The sequence below is a fragment of the Hetaerina americana genome, unplaced genomic scaffold (assembly GCF_022747635.1).
Source record: "Hetaerina americana unplaced genomic scaffold, ioHetAmer1.1.p SCAF_44, whole genome shotgun sequence".
In the NCBI taxonomy this organism is placed as follows: Eukaryota; Metazoa; Arthropoda; class Insecta; order Odonata; family Calopterygidae; genus Hetaerina; species Hetaerina americana.
The window spans coordinates 3,973,559-3,999,011 of record NW_027287030.1 but is presented as its reverse complement, the minus strand read 5'-3'; the positions used below and the strand labels follow the sequence as shown (position 1 = coordinate 3,999,011).

General features: G+C 39.5%; 1 protein-coding gene across 4 annotated transcripts in view; it reads right to left on the bottom strand.

Annotated features, from left to right (window-relative positions):
* Positions 1–25,453, bottom strand: part of LOC139692940 (cell growth regulator with RING finger domain protein 1-like) — a 292,822-nt gene that overhangs the window by 54,320 nt on the left and 213,049 nt on the right. For 2 of the 4 annotated variants that reach the window (XM_071591264.1, XM_071591266.1), the window contains one exon: positions 11,808–11,852. The exons of the other annotated variants lie outside the window; for them this stretch is intronic. In XM_071591264.1, coding sequence (XP_071447365.1) covers positions 11,808–11,852 — 45 coding nt within the window. The remainder of the gene's footprint in view (positions 1–11,807; positions 11,853–25,453) is intronic. 4 annotated transcript variants of the gene reach the window in all.

The following is a 25,453-nucleotide window of genomic DNA, read 5'->3' as shown; positions in this document are numbered from 1 at the left end:
AAGCCGTACAGCGTTTAAAATTCACAGTTCGGGTACTGGTTTCAGATCAATTTCCTTCTGCTTCCCAGGAAAACACTCGTTTGAGATTAGGAGTCGAACCCAGGCCCTCCGATCGATATCCGAACGTTCTGCCCACCAGGCTACCACGATGCAACACATTAATGTTGCTTCCAATTTGCAAATTTTCTCTTCTCTGCAGCTGCTAATGTTGATGGCGGACTATCATGTTTCAATGCATTTGTTCCTTACTCTTTAAGCCCTGCGTTGATGGGTAAAAAAACTAATTATAAAGATTGCGCCTCGGCTTATTTCAACATCGGAGCCTTTTAAGGCAAACGATTCCGACGTTTCAAAGCTGAATTCCATAGAACAAGATATTGACCTCTTAAGGACAAAACTTCGGTGTCCCTCGGAAGTTAATGAGATGGCCTCGCGCTTATTTCTCCCTTATATCCTATCGCCCCGAGTTCTCCATGTCTCTCATGTGAGAGCAGGAGCGAGACCCATCCAGTCCTAGGAAAAGCCCACTCATCCCTCACCCGGACTAAGAAAACTTCTTCGGCCGACAATACTCACTGCCATTGAGTGCGCACTCAATAAAGGAAAAGGGAATAGGTCAAGCAGCAATCATATTTTCGCATTGAAGGTTTGAAAGAGTCTTGACTTTCAAAGCCAGGCACTTATCTTCCAAAGCGGAACCTTCCTCATACATATAAAAACACACTTAATCGTTCACTAATCTCTAATATGATTTCTAGTGACCACAACTCTGCAAGAAAACCTTTAGCGTTTTCATGCCAGTTTGAGAGAAAGACGGCAGGCGATTGGCTAATCAGTTAAATTAGTTTTTAATAGCTGACAGCTACTCTACATATACAAAGGGTTTCCAGACAAAACTTGATGACAACGAGATTAAGAATCACAACAGGATCCAAAGCAAACATAAACAGCCCTCGTGTATTCAGGAACTACCGGAAGTTTGACGGAGGAGGGCATTATGTTAGTTCCAGCGTTGAATTTGAAATAACAACAAACACTAAGGCGGTTGAAGGTCAAAAAATCGCGACAGGGAAGTCGATGACTTTTCCAGGGCAACTAGCGGTTTCCTACAGTGAATTTATACCAAAGGTCATTCAATTTGGGTTCGACTGGGGATTTCCAGCTACGTCACTTGAATTTGAACCCTGGACCTCGGTCAGGTACCAAGCACTCTGCTCCTTAGGGTACCATCGTCCTTGACTCGGAGAAATTCATGCCACGAATGTAAATTTTGCCATATATTCGTGAGAAAAAAACCGCAGTCTTCCAATTACTAATTTAAAAAATGAAATAAAATATTATTTAAATACTAAAATAATCAGCCGATAAATTGAAATATTTTTTAAATCATCTAATTCAAATAGGCTTCCACCAAAATTCAGGGCGAATTCATTTAAGAAAGAAGAATAAGAAAGTAATCTTCTTTTAATGTTCCTTTCGTTTTTTCGTTATCCTAATTACTAATGACGCATTCGCTAAGCACCCTCCGAAACCTACTTTTAATTGATACAAAACCTTGACTGAATAGCAATTCTTTCAATGCCTCTTTCATCTTCCCTTTAGATCTCTTAATCCGAGGCGAGTCGCAGGCCTAACAGAACACAATGCTGTGCGGAGTGAATTAATCGACAAAGAGTGGCCCTGATAATTAACGTTTTGCAACCAAAAAACGCCAGAAAGGAATTCATAAGTTTTTTTACAGCTATAAAACTCCATTAACCAAGTCAGCCTATGAGTAGCGTACTCTTAAAGAGAAAAAATAACACGAGCGAACTATTTACGTCATCATGCTGGGTATATCTTATATATAGCAGTTTTTTATTGTGGCAGAAATGTAAGTCAGTTCATCCGGTTAACTCATTAAAACATGAAAACCATGCCGCATGCCCTCACTTTCTAGACTCCAATCACAGACTTTTTACTAATTCTTTTAATGGACATGTTATATACATATATATATATATATATATATATATATATATATATATACACACACACACATATGTCTATATATATATGTATATGCATATATGTATATATATATATATATATATAGATACACACATACATATACACACATACATTTTATATATATATATAATATATATACACATTATTTTTAGTACATACCTTCTAATATTACACAAAGTTGTCTTCATTAAGTTTCCTTTTTCCATACAGGAGATCGGAATACAGATAACGCAAATGACAAAATGATATTTGACGAGAAACTTTACTGGAAATTTTTCACAGATGTTTGGGAAACATTCTTCGCAATAACAGCCCATCATTTATAGTGGTAGGAGAAGAACTCACTCGAAAACTCAAAAAGAGTTACGTGTCGATCTCAAGTTGACACCTTCTCGTGCCCACTTGACTGGAGGGGATTCCATAAATATGTCAAAAGGTGAGTGGCGGTTAAATAATCACAGGAAACATCCTTTTATTCACGTCTTAACAGTGGGCTACACTTCTAATCCCCGCTGAAGAAGACACTGGCACTCTGCATTAAAATGAACCGTTTTCCGGCTCCATATGCTTTCTCCCCTGAAACCCAAACGTCCAAAATTGCTTTTTATTTTTTATTTCATTGATAACAGTATGAACTCAAACTCAACAGCTAGAGGTGGGTTTAGATGGGACAGGAGAGTTGTTTAATAATTCTTGTGGTCACCTGAGCTATATAGACCTTCTAAGCAAGATGATGCCATACGCGCCACATCACATTAATTCAGATACACATTTTTTTGACACGTCACCGTGTCCAAAAAGCTTAACTTTTACCTCACTTTGACTCTCTATCTATTCTCTCCCATACCAACATCTTCCTAATTATATTAAATTTCCAAATCTCCGGCATTTCCATTTTTCTAACTTTTTCGAACTCTTCCAAACTAAATTCTATCATCCTGTGTCATCTCTTGGCTTGCTTCGCGTGTTTTAATTGCCTTCCATTTTATTTCATTCATTCTCCTCCACCTGCGAATCTGCAATATACACCTAAATTTAGTCTCTTGAATACACAATAGAGTTTTGGAGCCATAAAAAACGATGCTACACATCAAAGCTTTCATGAATCATTAATTATCATTATCTGAAGCCTCATCTTTGTTGATGATTTTTTTACGACACGTCATTCTTCTCTTTATGCCGTTACCCTTTTACCTACTTCCATCAAAAGAACTTCATAAATAAGTGTTCTTCCTGCTGTAATTCTTACCCTTTAACTGTAATATTTAACGAAGTCTTCAAGCTAATTTTCTTCCTTTTCTTATGATTGAATCTTGGCTTATTCTGCAAACTTGGTTGTATAATTTTTAATGATATTCCATCCTGATACCAGTTCCTAACCGTAATACTTAAATCTTAATACTCTCAGCCATTTACAATCTTCATCGTAGATAATAATAACGGATAACCCTATATTATCCCTCTTTCCTCCACTTCCCATCCTGATACTCCGGCCTCTGATCACATTTTCAGGCGCATTATCATGTAATTAAAGTGGTACGCACACAGGGAAGATCACATACTAAAAATGATGAATCATAAAAGAACTTTTGGATGCCTACAGTGATTCACTTGACCCCAAAGTGATGCTACTCTTCACAAAACCACCCAATATTTTTCAACCACAGCGCACACAAGAGCCCTGAGTACCATCGGATATGCCTTGCATCTGAGTAGTCTTACATTTTTACCGTAATAAAAAACAACAGCACGACCCGTTAAAATGTGTACGTAGTAGGAATTATTCATGGGAATGACATGAAAAATGTGTTTGACGCCTCAAATAAACAATACATTATCGTTACATTCTAAATGCCATTTATTCCTAGGCATACAATAAAAACCTAAAAATAGGATGGGAGGGGAAGGGTACATTGACCTATCTTGACCTCATTCAATGAAGCCTCTGATTTGAACAGCTGTTTTTTCTGAGAACAATACTTCATAGCATGACAGTGAATAAATTTAAAATATAAAAAAAGATAATCTCGAATATTATTCACCAAATAAGCTCACCCACTCCACTCGCACAGCTAATCCAGACCTCGCACTGCCCTTACTATTGATGGTGCACTGGTTAATGTGGATGTGGGTACCGCACACCATGTTAAACCAAAGTGCGATCGCGGCGGATTGTTTTCGCCGGGAAGGGGGCACGTGCGAGTGAAAGCGGACAGTTCCCCCGAGAGGGGGCGGTGGAGGGGATCCAAAAGGAAAGGTCCCGTTTATGATCGGTTGCTCAGACGTGCCTATTTCCTAATAACGATCAAATATTACTCCCGAGGAGCAAACGCTTAAGGTGAAGAGATGAGTCCTGTGGTTAAAAGAGTTCGACCTCGAGTTTTTCCAATTGCAATGAAGGAAGGAAGAAGGACGCATCAGGCCGAAATTGTGAAGCAAATTAAACCAACGCGATCGATAGTTTTATTGTTTTATAGATCCACTGGATCCACTCCACGCCATAACCATCGCCAACACCATCCTCGCGCACCGCGCCCAATCACGATACTGCTTCCTACACGACGTGGCCTTGTCGATCAATATCACCCAGGGGCGATTCCCGTCACAGGAGGCGATGCGGACGGAAGCGTCAGAATAAAACGACAGCTCTAAATGAACCAAAGGTCTACATAATAGGCGAAGATACGCCTCGCTTGGTTCCGTCCTTCGGCTTCTGAAATTGACATATTCATCGCATGAGAGAGATTTCCTTTCCCTCGCACACCCTGCGGTATCCCCGAGTTTTGACCACCGGCAAATCGGCTTTATTTGCCTTAAGGTTTCGAAGCTCATTGGCTATGTCTTAATTTGAAAATATTACGCCCAACATGCGGTCAGCAGGTGCTACAGATGGTCAGTGCCCCAGCCATTTATACTACTTTTACATTTAGAGAACAATATTCTCTGCCGCCTTTACGCCGATTTAACTTCTACGTTATTTTTATTGTATCGTGCGAGAGAAAAAAGAATACTTGAATACGTCAGAGCGGGTATCTATCTCTACCATTTGATCCTTGTGGTTCCATCTACCACTGTGATTTGGGGTCATAATAATTCCCTGGATTCCCCAATAAACTCGGTTTTTCTGTGCCTTTATAGAAGTCTTAGCCTCGATTGACCTCTTCAAGAATCAAGGGCCGCCAAATCTGATTAATATTGTAAAAATCGAGAACCATATTTTAGTAGACGTTTCTCAGGCCTTATCAGAGACTTGGACATTTACGGGGAGAATGAAAGGACGCGATAGATGTGGTATTCTCAAAATAAAGATGAAACGGATAGGTTTCGAGTGATGACTAAAGGAACCTCTGAAAGATGGATGGTGAGGGGAAATTACAAATATAAATATATGTAAATATCCACGTATCTAATCTCTGTAATCGAAAGGGGCTATTTTGTAGTGGGAAGAAAGGAAATGGAATTTTCTAAAATCCTACATCGGAATCGCTGTACTACGATGATCGTATCTGTAAATAATGACACGACCCAAGCCATTGCAGATTTATCTTTTAAATCATTCAGTAATTCCTGTTTATAAACCAAAGTGCTGCTGATTTCGTTAGGTTTGCAATATTATCGCTATATTCTCAGACATCGTGCTCAAATGCCTAGTAGTCGTATGAGTGCCAGACAGCACTATGGGGAGCCAGAAATATTCGCCAATTACATGGGAGGCAGACATGCGAGGTCCTGGGAATATCTAGGAAGAAAGGGGCACGCCCAATACAACGCAGCACGCTATTCAAGAACGAAACGAAAGAGCATGATTTTGTTTTCACCGTAAATCTTGGAAGACAAACGGAATGTTAGGCATGGCAGAGGAAGAGAGACGGCTGCAGAGAGAAATTCAAGTGGATCGAGGAGAAATTGCAGGGGAAATGGGATGCTTAGGACTATGACATAATCGAGAAAGCTGGTTAAGAGAGGTAGAGTGAGGAAAAAACAGGCATTTCGTGCGGTAGTGAAGGGAATGTAGAAAATATGAAAAAGAATGCTAGGAGAAATATTTTATGCATGATTTTCACCATGTTTTTTCAACAGAACTTATATAGTAAGTGCAAAGTACATACATAGAGGGTTTTTAGGGTTCTATTAAAACTCAAGGGCGGTGAGTTCCTGATTATGAGACAAGTACAAGAAAAAATAGAAGAGAAAGGAGATATAAAAGAGACTAGGGAAAAACCATTCATTGACCTTAGGAAGTTTGTCCTTCATCAAACAGCGAGCAAAATCAAGAGCGGTCACGCATCATAGGTGATAGGACCGGAGGAAGTTGAAGGTGACTGCACCCAAAATCACGTTAAAATGCGACATAGGCGTCAATAATGAAAAAATCACCAATCGCGAATTAGATTTGGCATCAAAATCACCCCGTGTGTTTCACCTCGAGTTATACATGTGTGTTTAGGCCAAACTTAAACAGTCCTAACCATAGTTCCATTAAACGACTCCACACTCGTGACACATGAATTAAGAGCAATTACGCAAAAAACATTTCAAAAGAACCAACTTTAACGAAATATTAATCATGAATCATCATCTCTCCCCAAAGGGATTGCAAACAACGCGGATTTCACGGCAATTCCCCAAGTGGCAGCAGCTTTAATTATAACAAGCGTGGGCATTACGGGACTCGTAGAAGGTTATCGGCTGCTCAAAGACATCTTCCTTTGCAGAAAAGAACAAAGGCCAAGGTTTTACGAGATTCGGCAATAGAGTAAAAAAGTCAGCCTGCTTAAGGAAACCATCCCTTGTCCTTGAAATTGCGGATTCGTTCTAAGATTACGTTAACTCACTTTAATAGAGACTCATTGTGAATGAGTCTGAACTGGGGACACCAAAAAGGTCAAGGACACCAATGAGTAATTGTACCTGGTAATGCTGCCGCAGAGGGGTAGTTGTCAAATGTTCAAGATTCGAACGTTAGACGCCTTAAAGGGAAAACAAAAGTCGGCTCTTACGACTCTCTGTGCACCCTGCACGAAGGCGCATGCTCGCTGCCTAAAGTTTACATTCTTGATAAAAAACAAAAGAAATTCCAGGCATGGGGAAAACAACGAATGAATAACAACATGAACAGCTGAAAAAAGAACGATGGCGTACGTCCTCGTGCAAAATACTTTCCGGCATTTCCGCGAGAGGGTGGCATTTAATCCACAACTTTGCTTTCTTCAACGGGTCAGCAAAAAAAAAAAGAAAAATTGTTCCTCCGCTTCTCGACAACAACCCACAAAATCCCTTCGCTGTAGGACAAGAAGACCAGTATTCGGTTCCGGTCGGCAGTTAAGAATAATCTTCAAAATTCTTTTCCACGGTACAGGGTCACGGACAGGAAGCAACAGAAAGAAAGAAAATTGGAAGTGATGGAACTTTTGGCGTTGGAGAAGAACAATGAAGGTTTAATGACCGGAACGAACCAACAGCGAAAAATTACAAGGTAGAGTTGAACGAAAGAGCCTTCCAGAAAGTGACAAAGAGAAGCGCCATGCGCTCGACAGGGGCATTACACCAAATGGATGACAATAATTAAATAAAATAAGCATGGGAGAGCTAAAAATGAAGATAAAATGTAATAATTACGCCGATGTTCAGGGAAAGATTTGTACGGAAACGAAGAAGCTACCTGAGAAGAGAATGTTGTAAAAGGCTCAAGTCATATCATTGGTAACTTGAAAGCAATGCATGGTAAGTCACATTTTCACTTCTAATCCTTACTACTGCAGACCGTGGGTCCCATAGGCTCTCACCTTTGTATTTAATGGGCCAGCCATGGCCCCGATTACCTGTTATAAACCATTGCAGAAGTTCACGATTGAACTACATTTGACACGTAGAAAATTAGAAGCCGAGACAATGAGTATGGGATTTTCTTTGATATTTCTGTAATTCATATTTCTGCATATAACTAAGAGGATTGCTTCAAAGTGACGTGAAATATGGTTGTATCTAATACGCCCTAAAATTGATGATTACCACTAACGTATAAAAATATAGATGAACAAAATAACTCAAGGAAAACTTTGACTATTATTATTATTTCTGAAAATGGACTCCTTAGAGATATAAATATGTTATTAGCTCTGACGTACATACAGAACGTTGAGATTGTCACATTATGACATAAAAAGAAATTTGCTACATTCGAGCACTCGCAAAAAAATGATTAATTCACTTAGGAGGCTCACGGAAATACTAAACTCGAGAGGAAGTCCAAAATGTGGCGATACATTAAATTATATTTAAAGTATATTTTCTCATTGACTTGGAGAAGACAAATATTTTCGTCAAATTTCACAGAAACAACATCCAATATTTCGCTGCACTCTTCAAAAAAATCGAAGCATATAAATTGTTAAACGAGGTTGCCGCAAAATGTTCATCAGAAACCGGTTGTTGATATTATCTTTTACTCAAATTCGAAAAGATATAGTTATATATCAAACTGGGAGCATTAACTGCAATTAAGTAAACTTATAAAACTACCACTCTGTTAACGTTTCCCCAGCTTCATTTCGAGAAAATACTTTCGTATTAACCATTCGCCCAAACATTATTTTGAGGCGAACAAAAATTTCGCGCGAGTTACACCGTACTGCGATAGATGATGCAACATTCTGGATTTCATTATGAGGTCTGTCCGGAAATTATCCAGCCAAGCAATATTTTGAGATTATTTTTCGGTATGGTCATCAGCTGCCTCGTCGCATTCTCCTTAATCTCGTCAACCTACTGTTGGGAAGACTTGGCCTATTATTTCAGGGTCATAGCCGTTACTCCCCAGCAATGACCTTTTTCAGAAAACCTGGGTCATCTTTTGGGGCTTGGAGAAAGTGCCTTGCAACTGCAGAACGGAAGTCTCCACGTGGACGAGATGAAAGAGAATACGAAGAGGCAGCTAATGACCATTCCGAAAAAGGACTTTGCCGACTATTTTGAAAAGTAGAAGAGACGAAGGGGTAAGCGCGCAAGGTCCCAAGGGGAGGAATAAGAAAGGACTAAGGCCTCAGTGTTCTAGATAGGCTGTTTTTCCTCAAAATATTGCATCACTGGATACTTTCCGGACAGACCTCGTATTTTGAAATACAGTATTATCTCCTTCAATCAACACAACGCGTCAAAACCTTAAGGCAGAAATAACACGCACACGTACACATATTCCTATCTATATCAGGTTATAATGAGTTTAATTGAATTATTATCACATTTTTCTTTTTAAATGAAAAATATTCAGGTACTTGGGTTCGCTGCTGATAAGATTTTGGCTCGTGCAAGGGAAAAATGAGTACTTTAACTAGTCAGTAACGGTGATGCCCTATTATCATCATTAATAAAATAGTTACAAGTCGACCATTTGGCCGGGTGGTAACATAAGGTGGAAAAAAAGAAGTGATACAAATATTACTCACATAACCATAAACACAGTAATCAACCCTAAGGTCGGTTTGGTAGGTGACGGTACACCCCGACGGCGTGTGAAATTCACACATCAGGGTTGAGGGGGGCAGTTACTTCCCCGGTGCCGGCTATGGATTCCAAGAAAGATTTGGTACCCGAAAAATCACAAAGATTGTGTGATGCTGAGGATGCCCAGTGAAGCTTTCCCGGGAACCGTACCCGAGCCCTCCGGTCAATAGTCCAACGCTCTACCCCCTGGACTACCGTGACCCTATTATTACTCACTTAGGAGATAAAAAATATGTGGACACATAAACAGCATGCAAAAATATGCGTACATTTTTTTGAGCCTAGTCATTAACATCAATGATATATGGAATTAACCTTCAAAGTGATTTCTAAAGCGGCGGTCGATTCTACCGATTCAATTTGGGTGGATAATAATTCCCTGGGTATCACCAGCAAGATTCGGTGTCGACTACCTTTCTGAGAGTCTTAAGTTTTGACTCCTCGGTTCATGAATCAAGAGGCTTCCAATGTAATTCTTTCAATATACTCATCACGCTTAATCTCTTCACGTAGAAATCCTTATCACACTTACCAGATTTTCTCTGAATTTTTCATGAGCCTTTACTAAGGTTTTCTCTCAAAAACAAAAAATAATTGCCGAATATTCCAAAGGTGGACTAATTGAGGCGAAGTGACACTACTCCTTTCCCTTTTCATGACATTTTTCTAAAAGGCGTTTGATTAGTCGCGTACACACCGGATTCCGCATCTGGTATAGGGAAATAACTGCCCCTTTCCTGACCTTGAATTTCAAACAGCAAAAGGTAGCTAACATACAGAACTCTCTAGCCTCGCATTTCAAACCAACTATTAGGTTAATTAATAAAGGGACCAAAATTGATTACTGTTTGCATGAATTTAAGATATATTATGGCTTTAAGGGTGTATACTATACCGGGTGGATATAGATTTTTATAAAAATGCCACGCCTCCCGTTTGCAGTCGCATCTTAAGTGTAATGAGAGATTACGGTGTGAATTTAATAAATATTACATTGTTGAAGTCAATATTGCAGATACATTATGGCAGAGAATATTTCTTATGCTAAAGAATGTTTATGATTTCATAACTCCAATGCTACGCTTTATTCTTCGGATCCATGGCCGTGTACTGATGATTCCATTTAGATCGAAAAACGAACGATATTATCGAGACCAAAAAACACTAGTTCAAAGTCATCCGCTCCGTAAGATAAAATGATACATTACCAATTAGGATTCTTCTCATCTTCGTGCAAATTTTCATTCACAGTTTTAAACTTAAGTACGCGATATTAATGGCAACTTCAACCAAATAATACCGTCACTACGGAAAGAAGTTTCCGTCGGGCGTTTAAATCACTCGTCGGAAAGGCGTTGAAATTTCCTCAGCACCTCTGATCTGCACGTAATAATTATTATTGTAGCAGTAGTCACTCAGAGGATTCAACACACCCATTGGAAGCCGAAGACGTTATTTATTTGTGGATTTCCAGTTCCATACCTATAGGCATGAATTATTCAATTTCACCGATGCATGAAATTTAGCTATCAGGTTATTTTCAAAAAAATTTATAGCATATTAATTATTTTCTAGAGTCAACATAATCTAAGCTCCGTAAGATTTCTTGTCTTCACTGCATCTCCTGATCTCCGTTACATAATAAATAGGCAATTCCAGTAAACTAACAAAAAAGGGAAATAAATAGCAGCATGCTTCTTATAAAAGCGAATGTAGCTACATTCCACAGGTATTTGGAGGAAACGTTTTAAACGCATAAGGACTAATGTCATTTCCAGTAAAATTTTCTACGCATTATAGCATGGACGCAGTGACCCAAATTGCTAAAAACCAAGTCCCAAATGGATAAGATAGTCACCAGTATAATTTGAAAATCTGTGAATATAAAAAGTGCAATACTCACGCAATGTGAATGTCAAAATCACAATATTACACTGTAATTATCCTACTTTTAAGAAAAAGGTTTGAGATGAATTCAAATACATATAGACTGCCTTCTCATATAGAGGATAGCACGAAACGTAACGGATGGAAAATATTTCCTAACTAACACATGCATTTAAACAACTCAACATTTGTTTCAAACTAAGAAATGGAATGGCCAAATTGAGCAGGTTAGCTGGAAGAAATTTATTTGAATAAATTTCAGCAACACCCATGCCAGCCAGATATCATCCTCAACGTACAAGATACAATCTAAAAAACGGAATAAAAACCGGTTTTTCACCGCTTGGGTGTCATAAATACTTAGAGCCTTCTCGTTTATCACTAGAATAAAGGATTTCTAAACTCACCAAATAGGGCAGGCTCGTGATGGTCTCCCAACGCCAGCTGGAGTCCTTTGGACAAACACAGAAATCAACAATAAGAGACCGCTTGAAATGTTAAACATACTCTTCGTTTTCCCATAACCACACTTCTGCTTTCTTATATTAGAATGTGTATGCATAATACTAGAAAGTGTGCTCCCTGCCACTCAAAATTTATCACTGTGAGGGTAATACTTGAATGCATCCTCAAAGAAAATGATGAGGAGAGCAAGTGCATATAGATGAGTAAGCAAAGCGAAACGAAAAGACTTTGAGGAAGTGAATTCTTACATAACAGAGAGAACATTCTCGAGAGTCCTATCGCAAACAAGTGAAAGGGAAAGCTTTTCACCTCAAATGAAACTCAGCCTCCGTAGGAATATACACTTGTCCACGTCTCAGCCTTTTTCGATGCTTAATGAACGAATCAGAATTTGAACTTCATCATTTTTCAATGGGCTTAAAGGAACAGTTTTAACGCGCCAGGCGTTCGACTTCTGATCACCCTTGCGCCATTAAGGGATAAGCATGGGGTTGAAAGAAGACGTGTGGAGAGGAATAGGGGGAGGCAGGGCGGGAGAGTGCAGAACTTTCGACGAAAACCACTCCACAGCATAACTGCCCACCCGAGGGACGGCTAAGTGCTCGCGGCTCGGCACTCTTGGGGGAACAGGAAACCGGGAGACAAACCTGGAAAGTCAGCTCGGGTTGATATCTCAAGCACTCCAGCCACTGACCCTCCAGTTCGACCCCTTTTATTCGGTGAGTGAACCGACTACGCGGATTCACTATTATCACCATTACGGTAAGCTCCCTTGGTGCCTATTGACGAGCAATTTTTTCATTAAATATTCCGTAAAGATAAATTGGTGTCAAGTATGCCTATTTATAATAATAAAATTTAGAAACACACCTGCGGCCCAGGAGAAACATCTATCAATACAGCCACATTGCCTATAGTTTATGAATCAAATAAATATCCCAACATTTGCCCAAACATCATTCATGCCTTCCATTTTCAGTCCTTCCTTCCTTAATATTTGTACCCTGACTTTTATTCTAAGAGTAAAAACGAAGAGTTTTGGAAAAATAAACCACTATCAATGTTTATACACATTCTACAAATTTATTTGCACATTAATTTATCGAAGGCACCATGACAGGGGCCTGAAGATAATCGTAATCGAAAGATATCGATCAGTACAGTAAAAATACGGTTGAAATGGCCATATGCATCCAATCTTCATCTATCCCCGGCCACGCCTACTCCACGTTGTTTCAATGATCGTTTCAAAACCTCCGGTTAATACCACTTCTCTCGAAGGAAGGAATATCCCGAAATCCATGCGCCCTCTAGGAAAGAATCTAAGATGCGGTTTCACTTTTTATCAGCGCAGATAGGCGGATAAGGGCCCTCCCTTCCCCTCCCTTCTCCACGCCCAGCCCTCCACCTACTTCGCTCTCCCTCCCCAAACTCACCGCGATATGACCTTTCGTCTCGTGCAACTTTCGCCGCCGCGCCACCGGCTCTTCCTGGTTTTACCCTGCAAGATGATCAGAACCCGGGGACACTACCAGAACGGAGAAACGAACCGATGCAATCACGCGCACCCACCTGACTTCCCGAATCAACTGAATACATCACAATTATATGTATAACTATCATTCACACCGTTTCTTTTTGCGAGAGTCAAAAAGTACAGATTGCAGGATATAATTTTGGTAACCTACTAACTTGGACGAGTTTTATCCGCATTGCCCCACCGTCACATAAGTGTTTCACCTCTGCTATGATCATATACCGCTTCATACATGTGCTCTAATTCCGGAAACCCAAACGTTTCTTATACTGAGATTCTCTACGACCATATTCATCCGAGACATTCTCCGCCTATACTCTTTTCTCTCTAATCAATAAATCTTTCATTTGTGTTTGGTGACTCGCCCTCACCCATTCTATCAGTATGACAAATAAACCATACTATTACGATACTATGTATATTAAAACTTGTCTATACCAGGGTATCAACGTACTTTCCGTGGCCAACTCATCCTTCACCCTATATGTTCTATTTTCACAACAAGCCATCTCCATGCCATGCATTATTACCCCCATCGTAATACGGTAGGAGAGATTATGGCAATAAAATTAGAGAGATCAAGTGTAGATCAGATGGATTTCAGATGTTATTTTTTCCACGAACGTCAAGGGAACAGAATAACCTGGTCCGACCGCGTTAGGGTCATACGTTATTTGGGTCAAAATTAGTCTGGTGTGTATTCACTCCCTACCACACACCCTAGTGGTTGCTCGCAGGGTATTAAAATATCAAATATCACGTTGCCAGTGCTTACTGCGTTCAGTTCACAATTATAATATCATAGCAAAATAACCTATACCAGACTTTCCCGAAATACATACTTTTCGAATAATTGTTCCATTCTCATCCAAAATGGAATATATCTTGGAGAAAAAAAACAGTAAAATGCGGTGCACTATGAATTTCCACGCTCTTAAGGGCTAAAACTTTATAACTCAGTGTCAAGTTTTATATAATCACATTCGTCGATTATTTTAGGAGAGAAAGCCATTTTCGGATCACAGGTTTGAATTTCAAAACAACTGCATAGATAATAAATACGAGTATAAATTCCAAAGAAACTGCGGGAGATGCCGCAACAGTAACTTTTAACGGAGTCATCCGCTAATGTGCATTTCAATGCAACAATTTCAGAGCGTAAAAATCATTCGCCTTGACTGGGACTCGAACCCAGATCCCTCAATATCCGGTCGAGTGCTTTAGCCACTTAAGCTACCGAGGCGTCCTCTTAAACTCCGAAATTTTGGGGCTTTTAAAGGAACTAGATGTTATGACGAAATACCGTACATACAATGTCACATGTATTCGTAGTCGTGCGCGAGGCGCCACTGTCCACGAGGTTAAAGCCAACTTTTAAACACGTATGGTGTTTTCCCTTTGACAAATTCCAAAGAAACTGCGGGAGATGCCGCAACAGTAACTTTTATACATGTGACATTGTATGTACGGTATTTCGTCATAACATCTAGTTCCTTTAAAAGCCCCAAAATTTCAGAGTTTAAGAGGACGCCTCGGTAGCTTAAGTGGCTAAAGCACTCGACCGGATATTGAGGGATCTGGGTTCGAGTCCCAGTCAAGGCGAATGATTTTTACGCTCTGAAATTGTTGCATTGAAATGCACATTAGCGGATGACTCCGTTAAAAGTTACTGTTGCGGCATCTCCCGCAGTTTCTTTGGAATTTGTCAAAGGGAAAACACCATACGTGTTTAAAAGTTGGCTTTAACCTCGTGGACAGTGGCGCCTCGCGCACGACTACGAATACATGTGACATTGTATGTACGGTATTTCGTCATAACATCTAGTTCCTTTAAAAGCCCCAAAATTTCAGAGTTTAAGAGGACGCCTCGGTAGCTTAAGTGGCTAAAGCACTCGACCGGATATTGAGGGATCTGGGTTCGAGTCCCAGTCAAGGCGAATGATTTTTACGCTCTGACGAGTATAAATGTCCTAATGTATGCAACAAATATTTTACACAATCTGAGTCAATGAGAAACAATTGCAGCGAGATATAAAGTTATGATGCGCTGCAATAATTTATACACAGATATAATATGGGATCCCATGGTTTCACCTTACATCTTTGGACGGCGAATTGGGCTAAAAATTAATTCCCTCATGCGTCTTAATGAATACCAATAATTTAAAACGAAAAACTGACATAAAATATGTGATATTTTTACCTTTAAGGAGAGAGAAAAACCAAGACTAAGTAACGGTTCACAAGGTTAAACTTGGGTAAAACAATTTTAATTGACGTCTGCAGCAGCCACATATATAAGGAACCTGAGGAAATCGTAGAGATACGTGATATTTTCTGTCTAAAAGGATATGAAAGCGACGCGATATCGCGGAAGTGTGTCATTTACGCAATTTATTCTTATATCACCTTATTAATGCTGAGGTTAAACTGCCAGTTTACCAACCTGTTGCGGTTTAACTGTAAATAAGATATTACCTCAGGAAATGCGTTGTGATCATCTTTCAACAGTTTACCGCGTAAATTCACTCCACAAAGTCATGGCCACACACTATTCATATTCGTGAAATATGTCCCGTAAACAAAATCACCCACGTACACCCGCCAGAGTCACATGAGTGTTTTGTCGAAAGAATACTCATCTCTGACAGAAAAAGTGGACTAATAAACGATGAAAGGCATTATTCGGTCAACACTTTTCTATCACCGAAAGGAATTTAGAACTAATTTACCCCTGAAATTTTCATAAAGTTATATAAATAACTAATAAAATATAAGACATCAATAGAAATTACAATCTCATCAAAAAAGAACGCAAATCTAAGCATCACAGGATGAGGAAAACATTTAGAGCAGGCGGAACATTTTTGGAAAGGTGCTTTGGAAGGAAATGGTCTGAGTACATTCATTAAGAGCATTCAGTGAACTGCATAGGAGAAAAAGGTACTTACATGGAGGAGGATATTGATAACCAGGACTCTTAAGTTAAAACAGACAGAAAATATCAGTATAGATCTGCAATAACGTTCTCATAAACTGGTGTTTGAGGAAAAATGACGGACGTGGATTGGAAAACCGTGAGCTGAAGGAGAGGAGAAGGACTGGAAAAATAATGGACAGAGAGGAGCCTGAACGAATGAATGTTATGTTTAGTAGCGGCAGAGCTTAAATACTACATTGAAGGTTATATTAAAATGAATTGTTTTATGCAAGTGAGGGATAGGTATAGGAGTACGATAGGATAGCATTACGGACGACATTTGCGATAACCCTTTTTCCGAAAGGAAGAGATTCAAAACGTAATAGGAGCTCGCTGTAGAAATAAATGCACGTTTTTCAGAAATGAATTTGAAGTACAAAATTACATACGTATAACTATTATCAGCGTAATTTCAAATTCAACCAAGATTATTTATGTTGTGAATAACTTTGCACTTCCATACTCAAAGGTGGTGAGGGAGAAGAAAATGAGGATCTAGTGATACAAGTACTTTCCTTCGGCTTTATGTTAACCATATTAACATTATTTAACCATTACTTAAATTTAAAATAGTCGTTATGCAATTAAAACGTTTTGGATAGTGACTATATTTACATTAATGAGAAATACTAGATAAAAACGATTATATTGATAGAATATAGCGAACATTTAATTGCCGTTGATAATTAAGTTTCAAATGATCTGGCAGAAAACAATATTCATGACTTGCAAAATTAAATTTCACAAATTAACGTTTATTACCCCCAAACCCGGTCGGCTTGATACACTGGAATAAACAAAACATAATGTTGCCCTATTGAATTTCTAAAAACACTATTTCGCGTTAACAGTTCAAACTCAATAAGAATAATTTAGTTTTAAACAGAGAAATGCATCATCTAATGCCAAAAATTTGAATTAAAGCGCGAATTTTTCGTTCGCGACGAGTAATTTGAAAAAACTTAAGTACCAACAGTCATTTAAGGCATAGAGGTATATTTTTTCACAAAACTAAATAAGGATTTCGAATTTTATTGCGTGTAGAAAATCGAATAGTGCTGGAGCTTATTACAGATAAAATACCCCAGGAAACGAAAATCCGCGTAAACAAACAACAAACAGGTGCGGAAATCTACGATCAAAGATTTATTCTCCGGTCTAGAAGAACAAGTAGCAAGACTGAGTCGATTAAAACAAATGCATGCATTGCCAGAATTGATACATTCACCCAAAAGTTTTCTAAGTAGCACTCTGGTGCGTCCAAACACCGCTGCCAGTGAGTTTTCCATGCCTCGTACGCCTTCTGGAAGGCGGCGAGAAACAATGCAAACACGATATCCAATCCCTGTCCAAAAAAAACCTTCACTCTTGCAGGATTGTCGTCACTTTTTAAGGCCGAAGGGCGTCCAGAACGTTAGACGTCTTCAACATCTTTTCTACCCTCCCGCAACAAATTGTCCCACTCAAAAATACCAGATCTACCCATATCGTTATCACCATAAGCTGCCTTGAGTATGCCACGAGTCTTTCACGGTTTAGCCATGTTTCACGCAAAATTCGATGGCGTAGAGCTGTTCCAATAATCAGTTAATGACGGAGAGTGATGACGTCACGTTAGAGAGGTTTCGCAAACGAACAAACTGCACTTCGTAAAGGCTGGGAGCCAACTGCCACCGGCCTTTCCTGAGATACACTTCCTCGAACACATCCAGAGAAACCGCCGCCCGTCCGTCCATCCGAGAAAAAATAAGTCACAATAATTTTCGGACAGACCTTGTACCTCGTCTGTTGACCTCCACAATGTTAACTCAGGTAACACAGTTTGTCTTGGTTACATGGAATCGCAATATTACATTTTTTTATGTTATTAGTCCCATGGAATCGCAATATCACGCGCTTGTTTAGTGTGGGTGTGTAAATTAGAAGCTTTTGGTAGGTGAGAATAGCGAAGAATAGAGAATACAGGTAACGAAGAGAAGAAGACTAATTACGAAGTTTTAAATATGGTGAGAAATCAGCGGAGGCTACTACGGGGAAATCAACTGAGGCAGAGAAGAAGAGAGAGAAGAGAGGCAGGGAAGAGGACCAAGAAGTGGGACCCCGTAGGCCGTGATAGAGGGGGGACTGTTGGGAAAGAGGGATAGCTTTTTGTTCGGTAGGCTAGAGGGAAGAAATCATGAAGAGCTAGAGAAGAAAATAACATAATGGAATGAAGACGAAGTTCACGCGACATGTAATGTATAATAATTGTCGGAAACCGTCCAAATTTAACATTAACGAGTGGGACGCTTTTAATGATGAAACGGATGATGTTAACCTACATTGTCCACCGATTTGCGTTCTTATTGCATGAAAGAAAAGCGGGAATACTTTCCAAGGGAACAATGGAGCTCAGTGGAACACATGGGATTTATATCCCTCATCACCACCAACCATAGTGTTCAGTCAAAGATCTCGCCTCTAGAGATAAGAGCAGAGCTCACTTGACACTAATGACCTTGAGAAATTCACACATTTTGGGGGTAAGCATCTCGCTCTACCCCCACCCCATCGGGGCTACCAAAAGAGTTAGTCATCGTTTGCCAACTCGGTTTCCCGCATTATTTGTTGCAATGTCCAAAACCCCATCTGCATTAAAATTCAAAATACTCCGATCGATAATCGAGGCTCTGCCCACTACTGCAGCATTCAATATGACAGAACCGTGGATTTTGAAACTGCGTTACTACTGTCTTTTACTCATACTTTGAAATATGCAAATGTGCACTAAATCGATAACATGACGTTAATTTCATTTTTACTTTGATAAGTTTTAATAATTAACGTTCATGCACAAGTGGCTGAAAACAAGGCGGAAACGTCGTTTTATCAAATTTCCACGATCAATAATTTAAAACCCTGACGTGATACGGTATGCTCATGAAAATTTCAACGCTAAAAAACGAAATTATATACATACTATTGGTAATTTGAATATGAATAATCATCGTAGAATAACACAGGGGTTTACTTAATCAATATAAACAAATATTTGTGCTACTCGAGTTAAAAATAAGGTCTTGTTTCGCTGTCATCGCTTATCACCAATGAGATAACATTGCAAAATCCAAAATAATGGACGTAAAATGGGACCCACTCTCTGGTTACGATAAACGTAAACTTTAAATTGTGGATGGATTATCCAAAGTACTGGGTGTGAGAAGTCATAATTACAGGTATAGACTATAAATGTATTTCGTGAATTATACGCAGATATACACGTATTTTGTGATGGCGTGAAAGTAGTATCTGCTACCAACCCCATTATTGTGGAAGAGACAACGAATATATGATACTCGTGATTAACTTTGATCTAACGGATTTTAAAATGCCACTTTTCCACGAATGAAATAGTTGAAAACATACTCTTCCCAAAAGTCATTCAAGAAATAAATACTTAGAATAGTTTGATAATAGTTTAGCATTATTCTTAGAGCGCCAACAATATTTTAAGCACTGATAGCAGATAATAGATACACTCGTACGCGTACAGCTACTTTCAACTCCAGTTACACCCATCGTTTGAAATATCTGACTGCTCTGGTAAGTTCCAGCACATGTAGGCGCCAAGGAAAGCACAATAGCGGCGCCTGGCAGGGATATAGATGTAGACACTCAAAATTTGAATCTAGATGGAACAGAAGAGATCATAGAGAACAAACTCTATCGACCGGCTGGCGGAAGGATGACAAAATTGCGTCGGAAAGCGCGTCAGCCCGCGTCATTGAAACACTAAGGCAACGGCGACGCAGGCTCGTCCCCTTCGGCCAGTGTCGGCGATAAGTCGGGGAAAACGCCCCTCTCCCTCGGAAAGACCCAAACACGAAATGGGGTCAACACACAGCGGAGAATGAAAGTTCTTTTGCGCGTATGCACAGAGCATCCGGCTTAAACGAGCCAATTTAAGAGCTCGGCGACCAATTAACTCATTACAAAGCGTAATTTAATACCGACCCATCGCTTTTGATACATGGCAAAGGACTTATTTTTTTTCACTTTCGAATGACACAAGTTTTACTCATTCACTTTCTTGCTTCAAAACGCTAGCAAAATCCAACTCCCTACGCGTGCAAAACTTGCAATTTATTCAAGGCAGGCCATTTTTGAGCAAAAGTTCAACACCGCAAAAATCTGATAACGCTTTTACACTTCGAGAATAATCGAAGGTGAATATCTATGGAGGACAATCTCATAATCAGCATTGGAAGGATATAAAAAATATGACTTTGAAATAAATCTTCGGCAAAAGAAATGCCAATTTTGTCAAAATAACGGCCTTGATCTCCTTCCTCAATTGATTTATCGATGACCAAGTACATATTTGCAATTTTCACTAGTTTATAAATTCATTTCCCACCAGGTTTCAAAGTACTACATCATATTCAGAAATCATCTGAACATGATGCAATGCTTCGAAACCTGGTGAAAAATGAATTCGTTTACAAGACGTAAACTGCAAATATTATTTAATCAATATGTTCCATTTTGCTCGTTCCCTACGTTCAAGCGATAAAAATCACCAAATTCACGTGCCATTGGCAGGACTCAAACCCGCGAAGTTCGGGTAGGGTCGACACGTTGCATATTTGGGCCCGTTTGCCCTCAAAGCTATCCCCATGCGGCATGCAGCAGGCGGATCCCCGATTGGCCCATCGTCATACGCTCTGGACATACGATAGGTTTACACTTCAACGCAGGAATGTCTTCAAGGCTGTCTGGATACGTATTTTATTCTTGAAGTGTCTTACGCTGGTGGCGGTCTTATGAGGGATTGGTCCCTCCCTCCACATTTAAATAAATATGTTTCGAGGAGGAGCAGAGAGGGGACAGGAGAGAAAGTCTTTTCCTGCAAATAGAGAACGCACTGGAATCAATTAACTACGGAGATCGGTCGGACCAAGGCACCTTCATGAAATCTGAAATGCCAATAAGTACTGATAAGCCCGGGCTAATTTAAAGTAATTATGCATACATTTTATTTATTTCATATTTATCCGAAAACAGCTCTTTGGCCTAAAATATCGGACTTTTTAACAATGATAAAACAACGAAAAAATTACAAACACCCGAGCCCTAGATGGTTAAGAATCCACCTAGGCTGGAATCGAACCCGCAACCTCTAGGTTGGCAGGCGAGGACATTACTCGGCCGCCACAGAGTCCGGTACATATACGCTTATAGAAGTTATGCATCAGTTAAAGTTAAAATTTTACAGAATGAATTTAAAATGAAGTGGTGCTTGATTATGTCATGATTGTGAATCTTGAAAGGGAATAATAAAAAGTACAGGTACCTGTCAGTGATGGAGTCTACTGCTTTTATTTTATCCTCCTGGTCCAATTGACCAATGTGATGTGGGGTCATAAGAATTTCCTAAGTGTAATAAGTAAACTCGGTTGTTATGTGCCTATCTAATAGTCTTAAGCTTGCCCTTTTCTCTTAGTAACACGAGAGGATCTAAACCTAATATCTCCAGCATATCCGTCACGAATGCTAATTTTCCATACTAAGATTTAACAAATCCAGCAAATTTTCGCTGAACGTTTTCCAGTACCATAATCAACGGTTTCCCTCGGAGCCAAAATATTAGCCATTCCAGACGTATAACCAAACTCAAGCGAAGGAACACCTCTCTATTAATATTTCATTTCACTTTCCTACAACCTGGTGATTAAACCCCAGTTTCTCTAAGCCTGACCCACATGTTTTCTAGCCCATGAAACGGCTTGATGGAAGTTTGATGCCGAAGTATTTAACCTTTTTCTGAGTTTCTTAATTCGACCCCCTTTATTCTATGTACACTCTATCTTGTTGAACTTTCCTTTAATTCAATCCTTCATTTCAGTTCATTTTTCCTGTTCATTTAAATCATCATCACTCACTCGAATATCTGGTCAAAATCACTAATGTGTGCCAATCTGCCATTTTAGGACCTTATCTCTCAGTAAATCGCCCTTGTTATAATCCAAGGCTGCTGATAACGCGGGATCTTGGGTCGTTTATGTATATCAACAAGAAACGGGGACGTATAATACTTCTCTGTAGCACATCTGTGCCCCTAATGAAGTAAGTAGACAGAATTAAATCACACGCCATACATCGCATATGGTCTCTTCTCATATATATCTCTGTGATTATTTTTAAGGATTAAATACGGAACTAGAATCCAATATTAGGAGCTTAGAAATAAGCGAAATTAGACGTACGTCCAAAGGCTGCATGAATGAGCGAGCTGGGTGAAGGCTAAACGCCGTTGGCACGACGTAATTGGTAACCCTAAAAAAAATATAATTTCAACACAATCTGTCGCATGTTTTGCCAAATTGTTCTAACCCTAAGAACCGCTAGAACGACGCATGAATATATGACTCATAGGAATATGTTTTTCAAAGATTTCGGCCTAGCTTGCGGTTGGCATTTCCTGACTAGCAGGTGGTGTTTATTTAGAAGTAACTCTTGCTCCGTCACCTGGACGGCGCATGACTTTTAAGATTTCACCGTATAACCTTGAATTACGGAAGATATCACCCGAAAACCGGATACGATTTCAAAATTCAGAATAGCTTCTGGAAAGTGCGGCGGGCGCGTGGCGTGGGAGGAGGAGGAGCTTGAGGTGGGGAGGTGACGGGTGAGTGGGGGTGGTGCCTACGGAGAGGAAGGGTGGGTGGGGAAATGAGGAGCTGTCACACCCACGCGGTCATCAAGTGAGATGACGCAACGAGGTCGTTAGGCCAGGCCAAGTAAACGGGGGAAAAAAAACAGATACGTAGAAGCGGGCAAATTGGCTTTTTAGGTGCTCACACAGCTGAATCCATATCGCATCGTTTATTGCATACACGAAAATCCGGCGCTATCCTGCAATCTCCAGCTACTCATCCCAAATTTCATAATTAATTTAATTTTACTGTTATCCTCACAAAGGATATTGTAAATGAAGTAATGCTTTATGATGTTTTACAATGGGAATTCGGCATAGGCAGAAATGAGAGATAATGTGAATTAACGGAGTTCTGCGATGTAGGAGAACCGTTGGAGGAGTGGGAAAAGGGGAGAAAGAGAATTTTAAACAGTATGGAAGAAGGGTGAAATCATTTCGGAGCCGAGTAAGAAAATAACACGCGAGAGTAGTAGCAAAATAACAAACGGAGGAGCAGCTTTTGGATAGGTTAGAAGAGGGCGACCACGAGATGAAGCCGTAAGCGCTGTTACCAGTGAGTGGATAGCTTCACTTAAACTACAAAGAATAGGAGCCACCGCATAAGATTGACTCCAACACATTTGTTTCGCAGTAGCCATGATGATTTGACCAGTACAGAACATTTCATGTGTCAAATCTTAATACAAATGCCTCTGTCATTGAGAATTGCAACCAAATCTCTATATAAATAAATAATATAGTCGTAAATACGTTATCACCAAAATTGTATTATACTATTTATATCATATTAGGAATATTAACTGCTTTCCAAACACCCCAGTTCAGGCAATTGTGCATCTTCATTAGTATTACATAATTAATAAAAGATTTTAATAAACTTTCTTTCTCAGACTCTAACAGGATTGACCCACGATGAACACTTGTTTAAAATTAATATAGGTGAAAATAATCTTAACTAGAATATTCAGCTCAAAATCATGACTAAATAGAGTAGGTGATTTCTCATTTCGTTTCCTAATCAATTACCTCGTCCCATTTCTTTGAGAATTCATAATTCAACTACTCTATTAATTCTTGACCTAGTTAGTTAGATTGCAAATAATAATACATATTCTGTATTCATTTTACTATTCCCTAAATGCTAAATAAATTTTTGCGGCATATAATTGTTTTATATATGTTGACGAGGCCATTGAAATGTTTTTACGGCCAGTTCCTCTGCGACTAGTCCATCGGACAAAATTTACTGGGCCACGAGTGAATATATAGCAATAAAAAATACCCAGGCCTTCGATAGAAGGAGTGATATTACTGATACTTTGAATTTTACTTAAAAGAGAATACTTTTCAACTGAAATTGGGATGAATACGGGGTTTTACAAAACAAAAAGAGATGAAAAAATTCGAATAGGGGAGAGAGAAAAAAGAATGGGGTTGGCCATATGCTATGAGATAATTACATTTTATTTGAACACTTGTATTGTTCATTTCCCTTTAAAAGCACAACTTAGATTGAAACTGAACTGAGACACGAATATTTAAGAAATTTGAAGCTTTAAACATCTCTTAAATATATTTGGTACTTGATTAGATATGTCATCAACTTTTAAACTACATTTTTATCGTTATATTAATTTTGGGCCTTCAGTTGCCATCAATTTAATTTTAGGCGAAGTTTCTCGCTTAGCATCTCCTCTTGAGCTTGAGGATAACCCAGATGTTGTGGTCTACCTTTATGGAACTCCCTATCCAATAGGTTTCTAGGTCATCTATGCACGAGGGAAAACACACTCACATTACACAATTAAGTGTGCAGGAGAAGATTACATTCACTCTGAACTCGCGTGCGCTTGCTCTATATTTCTTGTTTCGTTCAATTCACCACTAAATGGCGGCGGCCACAGTGCTTAGTGCCGTCTATGGACCGGGTCACTTCATGGAAGAGATGTAGACTTAATTCCTACCAATTCAATGCGACCGCGTTATAATTGCCTCTAATGCTCGGCTGCGGTTTCCTTCCCTCGAGGTGTGCGCGCACGGAATCACGGGAAGAGACGAATTGAAACTCAGGAAAGCGCTAAAAGTAGTCCAGGTTCTCACTTTAAGTTAGGATGGGGGGAGGGGGAAGGGAGGAATGCATAGAAAACGACACAAAACGGCAAAAAGGAGAAAAAACGGGGGGGAGAGGAGAGAGAGGCGGTGACGCACGTGCTAGTTCCGTCCGTGGCGCTAGGGCGCAGTGACATGCACACAACCGCCAGTCAGCTGTTTTAACTTGCCCTCAGACGGTGACGCAAGAGAGAGTTTTGTCGGCAGGTATTACTTTTTGCCTGATCGACTATTTATTTATACGATGTCGCCACAGAGAACGCAA